General features: G+C 35.8%; 1 protein-coding gene across 1 annotated transcript in view; it reads left to right on the plus strand.

Annotated features, from left to right (window-relative positions):
* LOC101179227 (lipoxygenase homology domain-containing protein 1) overlaps nt 1-20701 on the plus strand; it is a 158904-nt gene that overhangs the window by 74703 nt on the left and 63500 nt on the right. Inside the window, 2 exon segments of the mRNA XM_030795086.1 lie at nt 8652-8829; nt 14907-15038. Of these exon segments, the coding sequence (XP_030650946.1) occupies nt 8652-8829; nt 14907-15038 (310 nt within the window).

Genomic DNA, 20701 nt, shown 5'->3' on the forward strand with positions numbered 1-20701 from the left:
TCAGCAAGACAAAGGGAGGAGGCTGACTGTATTTTTAGTGTCTACTGCATTCCAAGGCTGAGCGAGCACTCTTAGGTTTGTAGTAACGCCTCTTAACCCTAAGCTCACACAGCAACCAATTAGGAAAGCAAACACCCACAGCAGGTCTTCACCTAAAACTGACCCATGTAAATGATCTTATGACTCCTTTTGTGTAGTTATTAAAAGATTTGCCAGGGATGAAGAGTTTCTGTTCTAAATTTAATGATTGTAAATGTAGGAGACAAAACGTGATTTTTTTTTTTTTTTCACCCATTGCAAGCTTCCCGGCTGAGACCCCATAACAAAAAAACAGATTAACAAGAGAAAAGCGTACAAATTCACTTCGATAAGCTCTATGTAGCTCAGGAGGCTTCAGAAATGATGATCCAAAGACCTAGGGAAAACTTTGTATTTTTATGGATACTTATGCAGAAGTGTGATTGGAGAACCAAAGGGTATGATCTAATGGTAATGAACTGTGGGGAACTTAGTAAGGCCTGTCTGTTCAGGTTTTTCTTGAAGTCACTGTGTGATATTTCTTTCCTCCAGGTATAAAGTAAGACACCTGTCACATGAAGATCTTTAGGGGAAACAAGGAGAGGGAAGGTCAGAGAGGTGACCTTTCCAGGTTTTGTGGGCTGGTTCCTGGGAGAAGAAGCAAGAGGAATTCTAGTTTCTGTGGCTTACATTGGGAGAGAGAGGGGAGAGGGAATTTCAGTTTCTATGGCCCACTTCAGGAGAGAGTGGGCTGGAGAGGGTCGGGGAGACCTTCCTGCTTCCACAGTTCTCTCATTTCCTTCAGCTTAAAATACTCACTGTGCCAAGGTGCCATATTTTAGGGTAGTGTTTCCTGCATTCCATCATAAGTATCAGGCCTGTTCCAGAGCTGTGGTGTCCTAGCTCTTCATTGGGATTGGCCCCTTGAGTGTGGCTTCTCACACATGCTGTCAGTGAACATCAGGGTTCTCCTGTGGGTCACCAGTTGTTTTGTGCATTAACAATATGTCATTAGCAGAGGCCTAAAGGAGCACTCTGAGGCTACCTCCTGATGGTGTCTGCCACTCAGACAATACTGATTTTTAACCTTTACTCTGGTACTTTTATAGAGAAGAGCCTCCACAGAAAACTCCTCATTTATGTTTTACTTTTGCTACTTCCACTGTAGTGTTTTCTTTGACTTGTTTAATCACTCATTGATTTCGTTGTCTTACTTTAAAATTCTCCACCTGAAATTTTGGTAGTGAGTCATTTTACTCAAAATGCCTGTGCTTCCTTGTTCTTAAGAAATATTATTGATACATAACAACGATGCATATTATTTTTCACTTTCATTATATCTGACTAGGAACCACTAGACTGGAATGACATTACCCTTGAAAACAGAATGAAAACAGTCCTCTTAATTACCCTAGTTTGCGTATGTTTAGAGGCTATGGTAAGGTATGCTTATAATCTCCAAAGGGATTTAAGATGCATTCAAAGGTAAATGGTAATTCATGGTTGTATTACTATACCTTAAAAACCCAACAGTGCCTCAGTCCTGGTAGCTACTCAAGAAATGCTTTTTTTTTGTACTAAATTGAATTGAATAAAAACATTAATGGTTCCAACATGTCTGCTGTTGTAAATTTGGAAACATTTTTAAAGGCAAATACATTTAAATCAAGTGACACTCATCCTATAGCAAATATTTCTATTTCTGTTACCATGAAATTTTTATCCTGTATAAGTAAATCACCTTAATAGATTTGACGTAATCGAAATTCAGGTTAGCAACAAACAGCATGCAGTTCACAGGGACATTTGTAAGGGTGTTAATTTAAAGAAGAAAAATAAACTTCAAAATAACACGGGTGGAACTCACTAAGCATGAGTACAAAGGAAAAAAAATGTAGGAATTGTAGGAAAAATAAGCTCAAGTGTGATCACTGTATCCAAGATATGCACACAGACATACCCCACACTGGCAGGATACTTGTCTATGGGCAAGAGTTTAATTTGTAGAAACTAGGAAAGATTCTCTCATTGTGGATTTGTCTAATTTTGCCTCTTCATTCAAAGTATATTCTAGGCATGCAAATTAAAAAATTAAAGGTAATTCATATTTATAAGAAGTTGAAATATAAAAACACATGAAAGCATATAGATGAAGTTAGGTTTACATGGTGCTAGACCAGTGGGTTGAAAAGTATAAAATTCAGTGAAAGTCTTAGTTTTATGTAAAAATTATAAATCATGTTTTACCTAATCAAAAAATTTAAAAAACCTGATCTGAATGAAATTGTGTTTACATACATAGCTACATGCAAGATAAATTATTTTGTTTGAATTTTCTAAAAAATGGTCTTACATTTCACTATTACTGAAATTGCCTTTGCAAAAATTATGTTAGTGGGAAAAATCTGACATAGGAAAATTATGGCAGTGAAAGAAGTTTGACCTAACAGACTCCATCTTGCTTCTAACCTGCAAGCTGTCTTCCTCCATGTCCTGGGTTCAGGTGATTCTCCTGCCTCAGCTTCCCAAGTAGCTGGGGTTACAGATGCCCACCACCAAGCCCAGCTATATTGTATTTTTAGTAGAGATGGGGTTTCACCATGTTGGCCAGGATGGTCTCAAACTGCTGATCTCAGGTGATCCACCCGCCTCAGCCTCCCAAAGTGCTGGGATTACAGGCGTGAGCCACTGTGCCCAGCCTGTAGTTTAACTTAGAAACAAAGATAATAACAGTCCCTCTTGTAACAAACCCCTTCCTTGTTGAGGCACCAGACAGACTTGGTGAAACTAACAAATTAGCCACAAGATTAAAAATTATGGCTCAGGAGTCATGCAGCCAGACTCTAGACCTTTCCAATTGCTCCTATGGATAACATCACTATTGTAAAATCTAAGATTGGAGTTTGGGGTATTTTTTAGGCCCTGCATTCTGATGGACCAGTTGGTGCCACCCAGACTAGTAAACTGCCTCAACTAGTTATGTGTCACCCACCCAGGAACTGAAGACAGCAAGAAGACATCTTCAGCTCCCTATGATTTCATCCTTGACCCAACCAATCAGCATTCCCCACTCTCTAGCCTCGTGCCTCCCAAACTGTCCTTAAAAACCCTGGCCTCCAAATTTTGGGGGAGGTTAATCTGAGTAATAATAAAACTCCAGTCTCCCATTTAGCCTGATCTGCATGCATTAAACTCGCTCTCTGTTGCAATTCCTCCATCTTCATAAACTAGCTGTATCTGGGCAGCTGGCAAGATGAACTTGTCAGTGGTTACTTTGTTGTAGATTACAGTCTATGTATTTAATCTTTACAGCATGAAAGAGATTTGAAGAATATACAGTGGGCCTTAAGAACAGCAACAAAGATTTCCCCTATCAGGGGCAAATAGGCTTTAAGAAAGGAATAAATTGCTGAGTGATTCATCTTGGAAAAGAGGAGGCATAATAATACTCCAGTGTGTAGAATGTATACTACTAGGATGGGGGCACCACAGTGGGGAGAGTTTTGTTTGCTTTGTTTATTGAAATATCCCAAACTGTACGGCAAGAACTGACGTTTGATAAGTGCTTAACAAATATTAAGTATGAGAAGTTAAAATATCACTTGGGTGATGGTAACTAGGAGTTGTTCTACTGCAACGGAGCCAAATAGAGGGAAATGGGCATTAGATGTTATGGTAGCTTGCAGTGGTGTGAGCATGCATCAGATATTCTAACCTGGCTTTGTCTAGTTGCTGTTTGCTGCAGATGTGTAGGAAGGCGCACCTTTTGCATTCAGAACTCACGTTTTATTTCCCATCTTCATCTCTTTAATCAGTTTATATTTGGGTTAGGGATGAAGCAGAGATTTTTAAATGAAAGCAGGAAAAAGGAAATAAAAGAAACTAAAGGTTTATTGTTTTGAAATGTAGTTATATTCAATTTTTATTATTTTCACTAATTATACTTAGTGGAGGTTAAAAATACCATTCCTTCAGGCACCGTTAGAGGGGACAAATATGCATACAACATTGATCTGGAGAACAATAGTTAATTGGTAATCCCTTTCAAATTGTAGTTCAAGTGTTTCTGAGAAGGCTCAGGAGAGGCAGGTTGATTTGAGCAGAGTGGGTGAATAGGAGAAGTTTCCTAGAATGGTGAATTTTAGAGGGAGAGAATAATTCCACTTTTCTTTATCAAAGAGGAGAGGACATTACATGAACAAATTATGAGATTAGAAATCAGTAAAAAGAAAGAGTTAACAGATACTGAGTTTCTACTGAAAGGCAGAAACTGCTTCTCACTAGTGCTACCGTAGATATACTAAGACATGCTCCCTGCTCTCAGGAAATTTGTGATTTAAAAGGGGAAAAGAAGAACGTAAATAGACAAATACGCCATAGTGTGCAAAGTTCAATACCAGAAGTAAGTACCAAGTTCAGTGTTGGTTTGGAAAAAGATGTGTCTGAGAAAGAATTTTCTGTTGTGTGAGTCATGAGCAATTCCTTGAGATCTTTAATGTAAAATGGCATTGATTTTTAATATGTTATCTGTTCTAAGTTTGGAGAGATAGTGGTTTGGGAATAATATTCAAGTTCATAAATCTAGCCTCACTGTGGAAGATGTGCTAGTTTATTGCAAACCGGAAGTTTGGAAGAGTAACTAGAGATTACTATAATGAAACACAGTTTGGCTGAAAATCCCATAATTTATCTAAAGTGCACTAGTAATTCTAGTATGTTCCAGTGTGCTTAGTTCAACTGATGGATTTTTTTTTTCTGTCAGAATATGCTTGTATATCTTGGTTTCTATTTAGTTGAAAGATTAGTCCTTTACAGGTCAATAATAATGTTTTTTTAAAATTATTTATTCTTTTTTTCTCCTTTCCTTCATCCTTGTTTGATATCTTGGCACAAAGACTTAAAAAAAATCATGGAAAAAGGTCATGGGACACAGACCGTTCTTCAGGTCCACACTGGTCTTTACTGAAGTGTGGCTGATTTGGTTTGTCCCTGAATGTGGATATACCAATTGTGTTTAATTTCAAATATGACTGATATTATAATCAGAGCATTTTGGGCAACATAGGGCTTGAGAGTCTTGCATAACCTCTGGTCTTAACGGTCCTAACTCAATGGGCAGCTTGTAGCAAATCCAGCCCTCTCCCAGATCGCCAGTCCTCTCAATAATTGAGTCTGCCATTAAGGCATGGGATAACTTCTAGATCCCCTGATGTCTCCATGTGAGCTGTGGAGAAGCTAGGAAGCTATATCGGTGTTACTTTCTCAGACTCCTTCCTTGAACATTTCTAATCCATCTTCTGGATGTCCCCATGTTGCTCTAGTACTATGCTAAACACCGGGATACTCTAAGGGGAGTGTGTAAGTTTCCTGGGATAGACCCTCAGCTGTTGAGATTCTCTCCCAAAATATATGGATGATTCTAATGCCCCTTATTTCTTTGCTACACCAAGAATCAACTCCAAGTGGCATTGTCTCTCTTCTAGCCATTTGTCCCAGGCCCCTCCTCTCAGAACCAGATGCACTTCTCTTCTTGTGGGGTGGCAGTTTTCTCTATGTAATATATGGTATCTACCTTTTCAGTGGCTTCATCATTTAAACTCTCAGGTGTCCCATCCTCCAGGTTCTAGGAATATTAAGTTCAATTTTGGAATTTCTTTTGTCAACCATTTTCTCTCTCAATAAAGCTTGCTTTTACAAATAAAAAGCACCTTTTAAAATCTTAATTTACTACAGATTTGTTAAAACCTTTCCATTTGGAAGCTCAAAGCTGAGCAAAGATTTTTTTGCCTTAGGCTGGATTCTACTTACGCCAACACAATGAGTATTGTTGATTTAGTAGGTAAGAGAGCCTTGGAAGAATTAGCAATGAGAACATATTAGTTAAAGAATTCACAAATATTATCCTTACTTGAGTTAGATCTAGGAATGAGGTGATGGGGCCTAAAATCTGGGAAGTAATGACAAAACTGGAGAGTTTGAGTCAAATTTGATAGATCATGTGGATTACTGAATATTAATGGCTGATTGAATATTGGTGGTGAAATAAAAAGACTAACTCTCAGTAAACTATGAATAGATGGGAACTTTCTCAACTTGATTAAGAATACCTACAAAAAAACTTGCAGCTAATATTATACTTAATAGTGAGAAACTGTATGCTTTTTCTTTAAGATCAAGAACAAAGCAAGGACATCTCTCACCACTCCAATATTATATAGGAAGTCTTAGCTCATCAATAAGACAGAAAAAGGAAACAAAATGTATACAGATTGGGAAGGAAGAAATAAAACTCTCTTGGCTCACAGATGATATTAGTCTTTATGTAGGTAATCCCAAAGAATCAACAAAAAAATTTCAGAATCAGTAAGTGTTTATAGTGAGGTTGCAATGTACGAGGCTAATATACAAATTTTAATTGCATTCCTATATACTAGCAATGAACAATTGGAATTTAAAATTAAAAACATAATTCCAGTTATATTAGTACAAAAATGTATAAATCTAACAAAATATATTTTGGATATCTATGTGGAAAACTAGAAAATGCTGATGAAAAAAATCAAAGAAAATTTAAATAAATGGACAGATATTCCTTGTTTATATATTGGAAGATTCAAGGTTTTTTTCAGTTCTTACCAATTTTACCATAGATTCAATACAATTACAGTCAAAATTCCAGCAAGCTATTTGGTGGCTATCTATAAGCTGGTCCTGAGTTTATATGAAAAGGCAACAGACCCAGAATAGCCAACATAATATTGAAGAAGAACAAAGTTAGAATACTGAAACTACCTACATTTAAGATTTACTATAAAGCTACATAAATCAAGACAGTGTGTTATTGATGAAAGAAAAGGCACAGAGATCAATGGAGCAGAATAGAGGGCCTAGAAGTAGACCCACACAAATACAGTGAAGTGATCTTTGACAAAGGAACAAAGGGAACTCAATGGAGAAAGGGTAGACTTTTCAACAAATAGTGCCGGAACAATTGGACCTCCATATGCCTACAAATGAATCTAGATCCAGAGCTTAAACATGTCCATGAATGTTTATAGCAGCTTTTTTCATAATCACCCCAAACTGGAAACAACCAAGATGTCCTTCAGTAGGTGAATGTATAAATTTTGATACATTGGTACAATGGAATATTATTCATCAGTAAAAAGAAATGAGCTATGAAAAGACATTGAGGAAACTTAAATGCATATTGCTAAGTGTAAGAAGCCAGTATGATAAGGTTACATATTATACCATTCCAATTATAGGACATTCTGGAAAACACAAAGCTATAGACATAGTAAAATGATCAGTGGTTGCTAGGGGTTTGAGGGAAGTATGGAAAGGATAAATAGATGAAGCATAGGGGATCTTTAGGGCAGTACAGTTATTCTGTATGCTATTGTAATAACAGATACAAGACAGTATAGATTTGTTAAAACCCACAGAATTGTATAGCACAAAGAGTAAACCTTAATGTATGCAAATACATCATTTAGGAGGTTTGGGAATCTCAGGAAAGAACACAGATGGTCTGTGGTAAGGCCCAAACTTCCTATGCTGCAACAAACTGAAGCTGCTTTTCTGTACTTACCTTCTATATTGTTCAGCATCATTAAGGTGCTTGTTCATCCATACACCATGCTGCCTATGGCCCCTCTGCCTTAGTTTATGGTGCCCCTCTACCTGAAATTTCCTATCCCTACCCCCAGCTCACCTTCCCCTACTTATCATCTGTATATGTGGTTGTCTTCTCTACTCAGCCATGAACAATGCAAGGCCAGAATCTTATTGAATTTAGAACAAGAACAGAAGATAGAAATTGCTTACTTTATATTTATAAAAAGCGAGAAAGAAAGAGAGAGAGACTGCCTTGGTTCTTACTGACAAGAAGCTCACATTTGAGGGGAGACCAGAATATAATTTGCATCACAAATAAAATGCTAGTTGCTATTGGAAATTTTAATCCATCCTTACAAAAGTCATTAGTTAGGACTGAAATACTATAAGGAAACTTTTAAAACCGTGAAAGGCAAAATATTTTCTAATATTAGATTATAAATGGCTTAAAGAATGGAGAAGTGTTATAATAATCTGAGGGTGTGTAGATTACTGCTAGGCATTCGATTCTTGAATATTTTCCTCTACAGTCTTTGCATCATTTGTGTGCATGCTGTTTATGAAAATTCAATCTGGAAAATGCAGAATAGCACAGAAAATTGGTTTACATTTAAATGTAAATTGACTTATGGTAAGAATAGCACTTTTCCCACCATTTTAGAGTATTTTCTAAAAGAAAAGTTCCACATTTTAATGTTCTACGTTCACCCATAGAGGTGAGCAACTCTAAAATGAAATACAGCATATACAACACTCTCCTTAGTTGAAGCTCTTATGCTATTCAGAGCTTTTTGTCCAAAGGCATGTGTCCTTGCCTCAACCCATCATGTGGTCTCTGTTTCTGGATCTTGTGAAATAGGATGAAGCACACAGGGCAATTTATGTAAAAAGGCTCTAGATTTATCATAGTGATTTGAAACGAGACAAAATTATGTTCTTGTGAAATGACTGGTTTTACATTCTGTCTCTTAGGACTTGCTCACATTTATTGAATCATTTTGTATTGATTGTAGGGTACAGGAGATGTTGACTGTCATTTTAAAATTAAGAAGAACTTGAAGAATGCATCCATAAACCTGGAATCTATGAAGAGCCCAGGATTGTTTGTTGGACTTCAGTCAGATGGGCAGGCAAAACCAATGATTTATACCAAGGATGAGAATGTTTGCTTCTATCCACAAGTCATCCAATGTATGTTTACTCTGAAATACTTTGATTTTTGGTTTGCTTTATGATGGTTTGTGTACAGTGTCTGAAAATTTCATCACATTTTTACTAAGCAAATCTCTGCTGTTAGGCTTCTTTGTTTGTTGTCATTCCAGAAGCAATGGAAGGAAAACATAATGAAGATCAGTTGCCTCAAGTTTTCAGATAATTAATATTAGGTATAGAGTTTTTGCTACATTGAACTTCTTTGTAATTTTGAAAGTTGTGTGTGTGCATTTGTGTGTCTGTGTACATATGCATGTTTGAATCTTTGTTTTTTAAGGATAGCTTCATATACCCTGAGAGGGATGAGGCTGTTAGAAATATTCTCAGATTCATTGCTATTAATTTTTGATGGTTGCAGTATAAAAAGAGATGGAATAAACATTAACACAATTGGGATTTGGATTAAAAATAGGATTTGGAAAAAATTTCAAGATAGGACAGAAATGTGAATATTTTGAAACTGGTTTCTCTCATATCTAAGTTCATGTTCTCTAGCAAATTGAAATGAAGATATGAGGACATTATTTAAACATGTATTTGTGTTCAAACCTTAAAATGTGTTTGAACATAAAGGCTAATAAAGTAACTCTATTGTATTTTTCAATTACTTGAAGTTTAGTTTGCTATCTAATTTTTACTTGATGTGGTTCCCTGAATTTTTGCTTACGCAATATCTGTGCCATTTTCTTGGTCTGACTTTTGTTTAGCTTCCGTTGGCTTATGAGAGTCCATGTTTACTGTATGTGTACATATAATATCCCACAGAAGATAGCTTAGAATAGGAATAAAATGAGCCTGATGTAACATGATGGTATATTTGGCCCTGTTCTTCACTCTGTCTGCATCAACTTCTTTTCAGCCTTTATTTGCTTTTTAAAAAATTTTGTAAACTGTTGGGCTAGTATACCTGAGTTTACTGCCATCCATACCACCACTCCCTCCACCCTTCATTTTCCTACAGGCTGTCACAGAGTGGCATTCCGCCTTGACACAATGAGTGTGCCATCTGCCTCTGGAGCTCTGAAGGGAAACAGGTGACTTCAAAGCCAGCAGAAGAATACAGGAGTAGAAAAAGAGCAGTGGGAAATAGCTAGCAGAGGTCAGCTGCCATGCTGGAAGAGCACAGGGAGAAAACAGAAATGACCAGGAAGCAGGTAGAGACGAAAAGATGAAAAAGAAGAGATTGAAATAATAGAAAAAGAAATGAGAAGAAGAAAAGTAATTTGTGGCAAGACATAAGAGAGAAATAATAAAAGGCCACATTTGTCAACCTTAGGGTATTAGTACTAAAAGAACCAATAGAAACAAAGCCATTCTTCTTTACAGCCCCTACAATTTAGTTCTGTTACTATAGCATGGGTGGTTTATGTTTCCTTCTGTATTTACTAGAGGCAGCCTCCTGCTTTAACAAGGGCAAGAATGCAGGAGACATTGCTTTAGAAATTTTATTGAAGATTCATGAATCCTAGGAATTCTGAGGAAGGGTTTGAAAGCATCAACATTTCTTCAAAATACAAAATAATACTTTCCAATTTCACAAGAAGGGCATTCCACTGGGATTTCTGAGTGTTAAAAACTCTATCGTAGGGGATTTTGTGAAGAGTGACAGAATGTTTATGTAAACGTTTGTAGGGCCGGGCACGGTGGCTCACGCTTATAATCCCATCACTTTGGGAGGCCAAGATGGGTGGATCACTTGAGGCCAGGAGTTTGAGACCAGCCTGGCCAACATGGTGAAACCCTGTCTCTACTAAAAATACAAAAATTAGCTGGTCGTGGTGATGCACGCCTGTAATCCCAGCTACTGAGAGGAGAATCACTTGAACCTGGGAGGCAGAGGGTGCAGTGAGCTGAGAACGCTCCACTGCACTCTAGCTGCAAAAAAAAAAAAAAAAAAAAAAAAAAAAAAAAAAAAATAGTAATTCTCCAAGTCATTTTATTATTTTAGAATTTTTTTTCTTTTTTTTTTTTGTGACGGAGTCTCACTCTGTCGCCCAGGCTGGAGTGCAGTGGCGCTATCTCGGCTCACTGCAAGCTCCACCTCCCGGGTTCACGCCATTCTCCTGCCTCAGCCTCCGGAGTAGCTGGGATTATAGGCGCCCGCCACCGCGCCCAGCTAATTTTTTGTATTTTTCGTAGAGACGGGGTTTCACCGTGTTAGCCAGGATGGTCTCGATCTCCTGACCTCGTGATCCATCCGCCTCGGCCTCCCAATAGAATGTTTTCTAACTAGACTATCTACATATGACAGATTGAACCTACACTATGCCAAAAAAGTTCACTCCCCAAAACATTTGGGAGTTTTGAATTGTTTATATTCTAATACAGAGATAAAGCAGCCCCCCAAAAAGTTAAGCTGAAACTTTTTTTTTCAGCTGAAACTTTTCCTCATAGTTGTCTAGAAAGCAGAGTTAAAGTTGTGAGGCACCCTGAGTGATAAGGGGACTTGGATAGAGTAAGAGATTGTGGTAGGAAGATAATCGTACAGTTACGTCTCAAGAGACTCCACCTGTTGCCCCCAGGCATGTAACCTGAATGAGTGGCCCTGGCTTCCTTGGAAGCCGCTGCACCTGAAGTAAATGTCTACACGCTGCCTGGTCTGACATGGCACACCATCACGTGGAGGGCACAGCTCTGCTCAGCCTACAACGAGGGCAGTCTGATTGACAGTTTCCACCTACCAAACAGCAAGAGGCTCAGAAGTATAGCAGGGTAGAGGGACAAGGGTGGGATTTCAGCACACAGGCTCTGAGAGCCAGACTGCCAGTGTTCAGGTCCTGGGTGGCGGGAGCTCTTGCCAGTGGTATGCTCTCACAGCTCTTGGACCACCTGCCTCTGTTCTGTCAAATGAGGACCAAGAGTGCCTTCAGTCAGTTGTGGTGTGAGAATTACGTGAATTAACATATGTAAGATGCTTAGAATAGTGTCTGGTACTCAGCAAGTGCTGTGCAAGTATTTGCTGTTATGATTATTAAAGAGAGGAAGAGCACTTCATGGCATATTTTTTTATCACTTAAATGGAGTTGATAGATTCCTGAAAGACAAGAGATTCCGTCTCATCACCTCTTTTAATCACTTTGCATATTTCATTTCTCTGTGATTGATTTTTTTCATCTACAGTTTGGCAAGGATTTGGTTTAATTTACCGTATATTGGGAATTTATAATACAAGTCATTTATCCCACTACCATTTAGCTGTTCTTGCTGTGCAGTAAAACCTCTTCATTCTCTATTTTCATGAATTTATATTCGCAGTGTATACAGGAGAAAGTGTGAAAAGATCTGACCCCTTGGGCTTATGTGATTAGTTATTATACTGAGCCCATGGAGAAGATTCTCCATTGACTATCCGGATGTGTGGATGATTTGAAAGTTTTCTTCATTCTATTCCTCCAGATAATAAGCCTGCATTATAATTCCATACAGTAAGACCACACTGCTAGGTATTGTTTTAAAAAACTGTAGATCAATATAACATGCAACTTTTTGCTAACTTCAGTGTACTATTACTTTTATAGCATACTTAGGAAAGAGTGAACCTATCTAGGTTTTTAGAAGTATTTTAACAGAGACTTGACTTTTGCATAGAAATTTGCCTCCTCTTGCTCTAATTCCAGCCCAGTTTTATGGTATGAGCCATCCTCTGTATATAGATCATGAGACTCTGGCTATTAGTAACCCCTCAAAAGTGCAGGACTGAAGATATGGTTCAGATGTTACATTTTTATTACAATAAGAATTTCTTTCAGGTTCAAGTTTTATGGAAGTTTGCATTAAAATATGTTTGGAAATTTTATTTTTGCTTCATTCTAGTCTGCTAAGATCATTCAAGCATAAAAATCTAAATGAAATACTGTCATATATCCAATTCATAAAATTCTGACTATGTATATTACAGTCTTAGAAAAATATGACAAAATATGTTTCAGATGATAAAATAGACTATATGTGTTTAAAATATATATCCACTAATGTGACACTATAATAATTGCTATTATGTAAGTTTTCACTTGCTTTACTTTTAAAATAGAAGGTATTCAATAAAACAAAAGACTTTTCCTAGTTGATTTTGTAGATTTACTGCCTTTATAGTCTGGTAGATCTTGATATAGCTTAAATTTTGGATATAATGAGGTACTACCTGAAGTGAGTCATTAATCATCCAAATCCAGCTATATATGTAACATATACCTTTTGATAACATCTCTACCTAGACAGCTCTGATTCTTTCACCTTCACCACAGGTTTTGTTTTACATTGCCAGTGATACAGTTTTCACTATTTTTTTTTAAATTGTAAAAGTCAGACAAAGGGCTACTAAGGGTTGTTACAATTCAGAGTATTGTATTATTGGAGGGTCACTTTGGTACTTGGCTTTTGAACATCTTTCTGTAACCCACCTGGCCTAAAGACAAAATGGGAAGCCTTCTCTACAGAGGGATAGAAACTTGCTGGATGACATTTCCAGAAAATGTCTTCCACTTTCTGAATTCCATACTACTGTGTTGTATAAAGAGATATTGGTGTACTTTTTGAGAAGCGGAGGTAGAATTAGTGAGAAGCCAGTGTGGGGAGGATAGAGAGGTAAAATGCTCATTCTCGTTTCACAGTTCTACATAGACTGGCCCTGTTGTGCAACCCTTTTTGGGCTTGTTTCTAACGGACTGGCACATTAATTGTTTTCTCTTCTGTGCTCCCTGTGCACGTTGTGCTTGTGTCAGTTAAAGCACTCATCAGTATCTATCAGAGGTCGTGTTTATGTGTTATCTCTCTGGGCTGTAACCCTATCAATGTCAGAAGCCATTTCTTATACATTGATTTGTTCCTCGTGCTATACAATGACTGGAAGATAGTTTATCTTTTTGTAGATCCTGGATTTCTACATTACATTGGTAAATGAACTCTTAGTTATATATAAGAATCTGAAATTTTTTTCCTCTACAGTTATTTATTTATTCTCCATGAACATATTTCTAGTTATTTCTGTCTTCTTTCTAATGTTTTAAAATTCCTTTATTATCGATTTTTAGTGTCTCAGCATTGCATTGTGTATAAACCATATGGAAAAACTATGTTTTAAGAGGATTAGTATTTAAAAGCTTATTATTGTCTGAGATGATATCTTGTAACACCTGAAGGATATAAATAGCAATGTAATCATGGGCAGTTCTTCAGCCACCAGTATTGTATAGTCTGCACCATCACTCTGTGTGATAAGTGTTGCTAATTTGGCTAATTTGTACTAAGCATACCTTTGAGGTTGTTATGCTTTCTTACTGTATGAGTCATCTTACATCGTTGACTGCAATTGTGATATTAAGAAGTAGTTGTTATTACTCTTTATCTTATAGAATCAGAAATTCACATAATTTTTTGTTGCTGATGAGAACTCTAAAGCCATTCATAATGTGGATTACCACCGTTTAAAAACTGAATATGCTTATGCCTGATCCTAGAAAATGAACACAAACAACTTGAATTTGAAATCCTAAATATAAATAGCACTTAGGAGCATATACTATAAAGTCGAAGTCATTATTTAACTTAGAGATACCTATTTCTAAACAAGACTCCAAAACAACTTGCTTCTAAGTAAAAGGTAGAAAAGTAGCTAATGTTTTCCATTACTTATAGATATGTGTGTATTTTGTTGATTCACGTATTTCAGTAAGGTCACATGAAATCCTGTTTGAATGACGTTTTAGTTTCCGCTTTTGAGGAAGGCAAAGAACAAGATTGTTAAAGAAGTTCCCATTTAGAATCTGTAAGAAAAACATTTTGAATAAGTTGTTTGATTCATATTGTGATGTTAACTATCGTTCGGATTTGCAAAGCAATGGGTAGGTTTTATAGGGATGCCATCCATGCACAGCCTGCTGGTAAGAATAAGAAGTCATTTTCTGTTAACTACGTAATTCTGAGTAAAGAGATTTGACTAGGCATTGAAATGGAAACAATAGCAAAACTTAAACTTGCATAGCTGAACATATGGTGAGTATTCTGAGAAGAAACAAGTGATTTTGAAAGGATGGCATCTTTTAAAATCTGAATTTCAGTTGGCAGAGAAAACCCAATGGGAATGTCTGCAACACCCAGCCAAGAAGAAGAAAAGATCCATGAATCAAAAAAACAGGAAAAAATACCCCCAGAATCTGAGGCTAGGAGTCCCTTACCTTCTTCAACTGCAAGTAAGCCACAGCTTTTGCTTTCATACTTTTGGTTTGTTTGCCTGTATTATTTCTTCCTGTGGCCATCGCAGGAAGACTATTAAATTATTTTTATAGCATATATTATGTTATACCACATGGACTGCTTGTAAGCTGTTATCTTGCTTTTTTATGCCTTAAGTTTTATATTATAAAGAATACGTATATTTTTAAATGTATTTCTTTGTCTTAAATTTAATGTTCACCCAGAACAATGAGTTGAAGATAGTATTAAATTATAACATCAATTGGACTATCACCTACAAAATATTTTATGAATATATTTTATGAAAAACAGTAAATTCTCACCAAAGTCTAAGTAATGAAAAAAAAATCTCTATTTCTCTGGTATAGAAACTGAAGCTTGAAAAAAAGTGCTCTCGGTCCCAGAGGCATAAATTCCTAGTTTCTATATTAGTCCATTTGATAATTTTTGTTGCTCTTAAATTTATTAACTTTTATCTGACGGGAAAGTATAATATATGATATCTGACAAATTCTGTGTATCAGAATCTAGTCATCTTTGGGCAAAATGAAATAGGGGACCATCTCTGGGGGACCATTTTTTAAAAACCCATCTTGGGAGACAGATAAATTATAACATTACCTTTAAAAAAGTGATTTTAAAAAATTAGTTATTGGGTATGCTAGCTTTTCTTTTAGATAGTAATATAATAGATGTCTCTTATTGACCATCCTAAGCTATTAGCACATGAACATAGGGAAGAGAAATTAGCCTTTTGATTTTTGTTGCAAAGGACTAGTCTCAGTTTTTTATTTCCATGTCATGTCTTGAATCCATGGAGCAGTGTGAAGAATCACACTGAATGAGAAATATGTGCTTAGTTAAAATTTCTCACAGCAGAATTCAGTCTTGTGTCAGGAAGTAATGGTATCTAAATCAGGGATGGCCACCTCAAGTAAAATTTGAATTGGTTGAAAATAGCATGCTAGCCGAAATCCCTGGGGGATAGATACTTTTTTAATGAGTGGCAAAATGCTTGTGAGAAAACCTTCTATATGTCTTACGAAAATTTGTTCTGGCAAAAATATTTTTTAAATGTTACCACTGTGAAATTTTTAAGGATTTTTTTTTTTATTGAGGCAGGCCAAGTAATTTGTAAAAATGACGAAATTAGGCTTCATGGTAAACATAGACCTCTTCAAATAATTATTTCATTTATTTCAACATTAAATATGAATTGTGTGCCCATTAAATGTCAGATGTTATAGGTAAAACAGACTTGGTCTCTACCCTCTTGAATTTGATAGGTGAGCTGCTCAGATAAACATTAAACAATCACACAAAAATGGAAGGCTAAAATCTGATAATTGAGATGAAGGAAATATCCAGGTCACACGAGACACAAAATAAAATTTAAGTCATTGATTAATTGTAAAAAGACATATAAGTTCTTCATGGTGGTTAATGGCAATACAGCAGAAATGTAGAGTGGGCCAAAGACTGAGAAAATGGAGACTGAGCTCAGTTTCTTCATGAACTTTTTAAAACATTGACCTGTCACAGATTTTGGCCTTGGATATGAAATCTGGGAAGTCCAGATGATGAAGCTCCTCTAAGGCAAATGCCACCTATAAAATGCCCATGATATGGTTAAATTTTGGCTTCTCTGATTGCAGTGGGAGTGGTTTTATAAACCCATGATTTTAAGTGAGGAAAAAATGTCTTCATGTATGAATGTTTCCCTAGAAGGCTGTCTCTCACCTGTTACTGAGTAATTAGATCATGATTCCCTTTAGTTGTCTTTTTTCTACCTCTATCAAAGGACTGCAATAGTTAAAAGTTGCTTCTTGCAAGAAATACCTTCCTCTTGGTTTTGCAGCTTAGCTGTCAAGATAGATTTGGGTTACATTAGCCATTCATATTAAAATATGTTAGTTGAAAAACACTTTAGAAAACTTATTTTCTACTTTTAAAGATATCTAAAACCAAATATCAGTTCCTTAAGAATGAGACTATGTTTGTCCATCCACTTTTGGGATAGGGCAAGATGTATAGTTTTGTGAATGAGAAATTATAGACAAAATAACACTGTTCTGTCTTCATTCAAAATGCTTATTTATTAAGAAGAAAGACGGAACTTTTCTCATCTACATCAAAGGGGCAAGAGGATTTAGAACTTAAAATAGCACATATATGATAAATAGTTATTTTGTAGTAGTTAAGTAGAGATATAGTGTCATTAAATTTGCAAGGCTTTTGTTTAGGTCTAAACTGCATTATGGTATTAATTTTGTTAGGGTGGGGGGGTTGAGGAAGGAATCTTTTTTTTTAGAATAATCTTTTTATTATGGAAAATTTTAAACACATACAAGGGTAGAGAGAATGGACAAATGAACCCCCAGGTACCCATCACTCAGCTTCAACAATGATCAACATAGACATAGTCCTGTTTTAGTTATGGTCCTTCCTGCTATGCCCTACAATGTCCTCATTTAATTATTTTAAAGCAAATCTAAGACACCATATTATTCATAAATACTTCAGAAATTCCATATTTTAAAAATTATTTAAGTGAGAATATACATTACTTCTGCATAATTTTAAGTTTGGAAACAGTGCATTTAAACACATTCAAACCAAATATAAAAAGAGAAGACTTATGATTTGATGCTCTGAACTGAAATTGCCCTTAGATATCTTTCCGGCAACTACCTTTTTCTATGAATGAGAAAATCAAGACCCAGGAAGATGAATGTTATGCAGGTCTCAGCTCCAGTCGCTTGTCTCTGTGCATGGGCACTTGAACAGTGCAGTGCAGCCATCCTGCCAGTCCATCATCTGTTTGTGGTGGCATGTCCCACAGTGTTGCCAGGCAAATCCTAATCTGTGCCAAAGTCGCAGCCATGGCATTTTCTTTCCTAAATGTGTTTAGGTGCCAATACTTTAAAAACAAATAAACTTGGGCAGAAAAAATCTATTATTAAGTTGAAGTCTTCCTTAAAAACAGCAATCAGTAAATTCTGAAAAATCTTGGGTAGTCATCTTTGACTAAAAATAATTTCATTCTGAAAAAAAGTAGAACACAGAAAGCATACAGGAAACTCTTAAAATTGTTTCAACTTACTACTCCCCCAAAGAGCACTTTAAAATCTATTTATACTTGTGTATATATATATATGTATGCACACATGTAGATTATATTAAATATATAATTTTGTAACCTTCTCAGTTAATAAAAGGTACTAATCATTAAAGGATTTTTCATAATAAATATTTTAAATAAAATTTAATAACTACAAATAATCCATTGTGTTGATGTAGCATATTTACCTATTTTCTTATTATAATTTGTAATGGATGCTCATCTATATATTATTTCATTAGAATAATTCCCATAAATGGAATTACAAGATAATGGATTATATTGATGGTTATTCTTCTTGTAATTTTTGTGTCCTTTTTAATATAAAAAATAGTACTTGGCATCCAGAGTGAAGTATAGTTTTATTTTTTTTAATGCTTGTGCTGTTGTAAATTATATTGTAAAGGTGGTGTAAGTTTTCGTTCATCATAGATTGAGGATTTGAAGGGACCTCTGACACATCATAAGCAACACAGAGGTTCATAGGAAGAGTGCAGAAATAAGCCATTCCATTTCAGATAATCCTAATCACCTGAAAGTACCTCCCTATGTTGAGCAGAAAAACTACCCATAAATTCTTTTGGCCTATAAAAAAGTCAATATCTTCTTCTATAAAATGACGATTGTTGTTTTTTCTTAGTATATTCTCATTTCCTCTTAGTATATTCTTCTTATATGCATATAAATATACCAAAAGTGTATTCTTAGTATTTCTTTTTAGTATATTCTCATCTGTGTCAAATATATTGCTTTAATAATTTCTTCTTATATATGGTTTTAGACTCTTCACCTTTATGAATATTTCTCTTAAAAGTGTGAATCTCCAAGTAGGAACCTGTCTTCTCATATAATCTGAACAGTTTAGAATAATGGTATTCCTTTTATGGGACCTTATACATCAGTTAATACAGTCTCAGCTTGGAATACATGTTTTGGGCATTTTTATTGCATTTCTGGTTTATATTAAGATCATCAGGATATTTTATTCATAATATCCTTTGAGTGTAAAACATATAACTGATCTTTCAACAAAGACACAGACCTTTACCTTGATACTGGTTAGTTTTTATCTTCTTGGTATTAATCCAATGGGCAAGCAGGTTAGGATGCCTTTGATTATTTGATCCTGTTTTCTGTGTTACTTATCTCTACCAGCTTTGTGCATCCTGTGCTTTGTATCCCTTAATTGAGAAACTGAAAATTTATGAATAAAACAAGACTATGTTAATTTTGTAGAAATAGATTTCATCCATTGCAAGATAACTATAGGGGAATGCTTTCACTGTCTTATTTTTTTCAGATTATATGTTTTGAAATTAGGGTTTAAATGTCTGATATTACACTATCAGATATTAGGACACATTTGTTTTTAGTTGTTTTCAATGACATGTTAGAATAAATCAGCTTTCTCAAACACTATCTTGGAATAGCATATAGAGGCTATACAAGCTGTCCTTTTATGGCCACACTCTGATGGTAATCCATGCTTTATGCTGACTTCAACTTTAATCAACCCATGAACTATTAGAATCAGCTAATTTATTATTTATTTCTACGAGTAATTTATTTTTTCCACTAGAGCTTCAGTGGACTAGCAGCAGCACAAAGTAGATTAACATTTTTTGTTTTTTTTTTGGTCTGAGTCAACCTGATTGAAGTTTAATTAAATTGTTCGGTCACCTTCACAGGGGATGTTTTTGAGTCATCTGAATACATCTTAGGTACCACAGATTTTATTCAGGGTGAGCATGAAGGAGTCTACTGACTAATCCAGGGTCCCCATTAATATTCTCCTAGCTCAGAGTATTTTAAACTTCTGGTCAACAAAAGCAACTGCTTTTATGGTTCTCAGTTCTCAGCAGAAATTTATAGTCTGAGACTAATGGACATTGGTTCATTTCCAAAAGATCATGTCATTACATGGTGTTCATATTTAATTGATAACAGTACAAACTGTAATACATCATTCTGTAGTATAGATTATATCATATTTAGCCATCAATTTTTATAATATGAAGTGTACCCTGACAATGTGTTATTTTTGTGCAAATGATGCAAGAACATGTTAATGCAGGAATAGGGGCCTTGGAGACCATCAACTCATTTGCAGATTAAATCAAACAAAAAAGTTGCACACATACACACATAGATTTGTGTTCATTCATGCATGGACATGGAAAAAAATTCAGACTAAGTAACTGTGGTCTCTTGATTTCATTTCAGAGTTTGTTTCTTTGTATGTTTGTTCACTGTCCAGTGTCTATTGTTTGTTCACTGGCCTTCCTACCTCAGTCTGTCCCTGCTACAGTTCACCCTGTTTCAGACCGATCTTTCTAATACTTAGCTCAGACCACCACCATACTTTAAAATTGTGACTGACTGTCTGTTGCTTGCAAAAGGATGTGCCAACTCCCTTCCAGCTTGGCCAGTGCCTTCCATGATCCTCACGTTTCTGTCTCTCCCCTTCACACATAATATCTTATGTTCAACTGAACATTGGCACCTGCAGTTCTTCCAGCATGCCTGCTGCTTCAAGCC

Source organism: Nomascus leucogenys, chromosome 16, assembly GCF_006542625.1.
Source record: "Nomascus leucogenys isolate Asia chromosome 16, Asia_NLE_v1, whole genome shotgun sequence".
NCBI lineage: Eukaryota > Metazoa > Chordata > Mammalia > Primates > Hylobatidae > Nomascus > Nomascus leucogenys.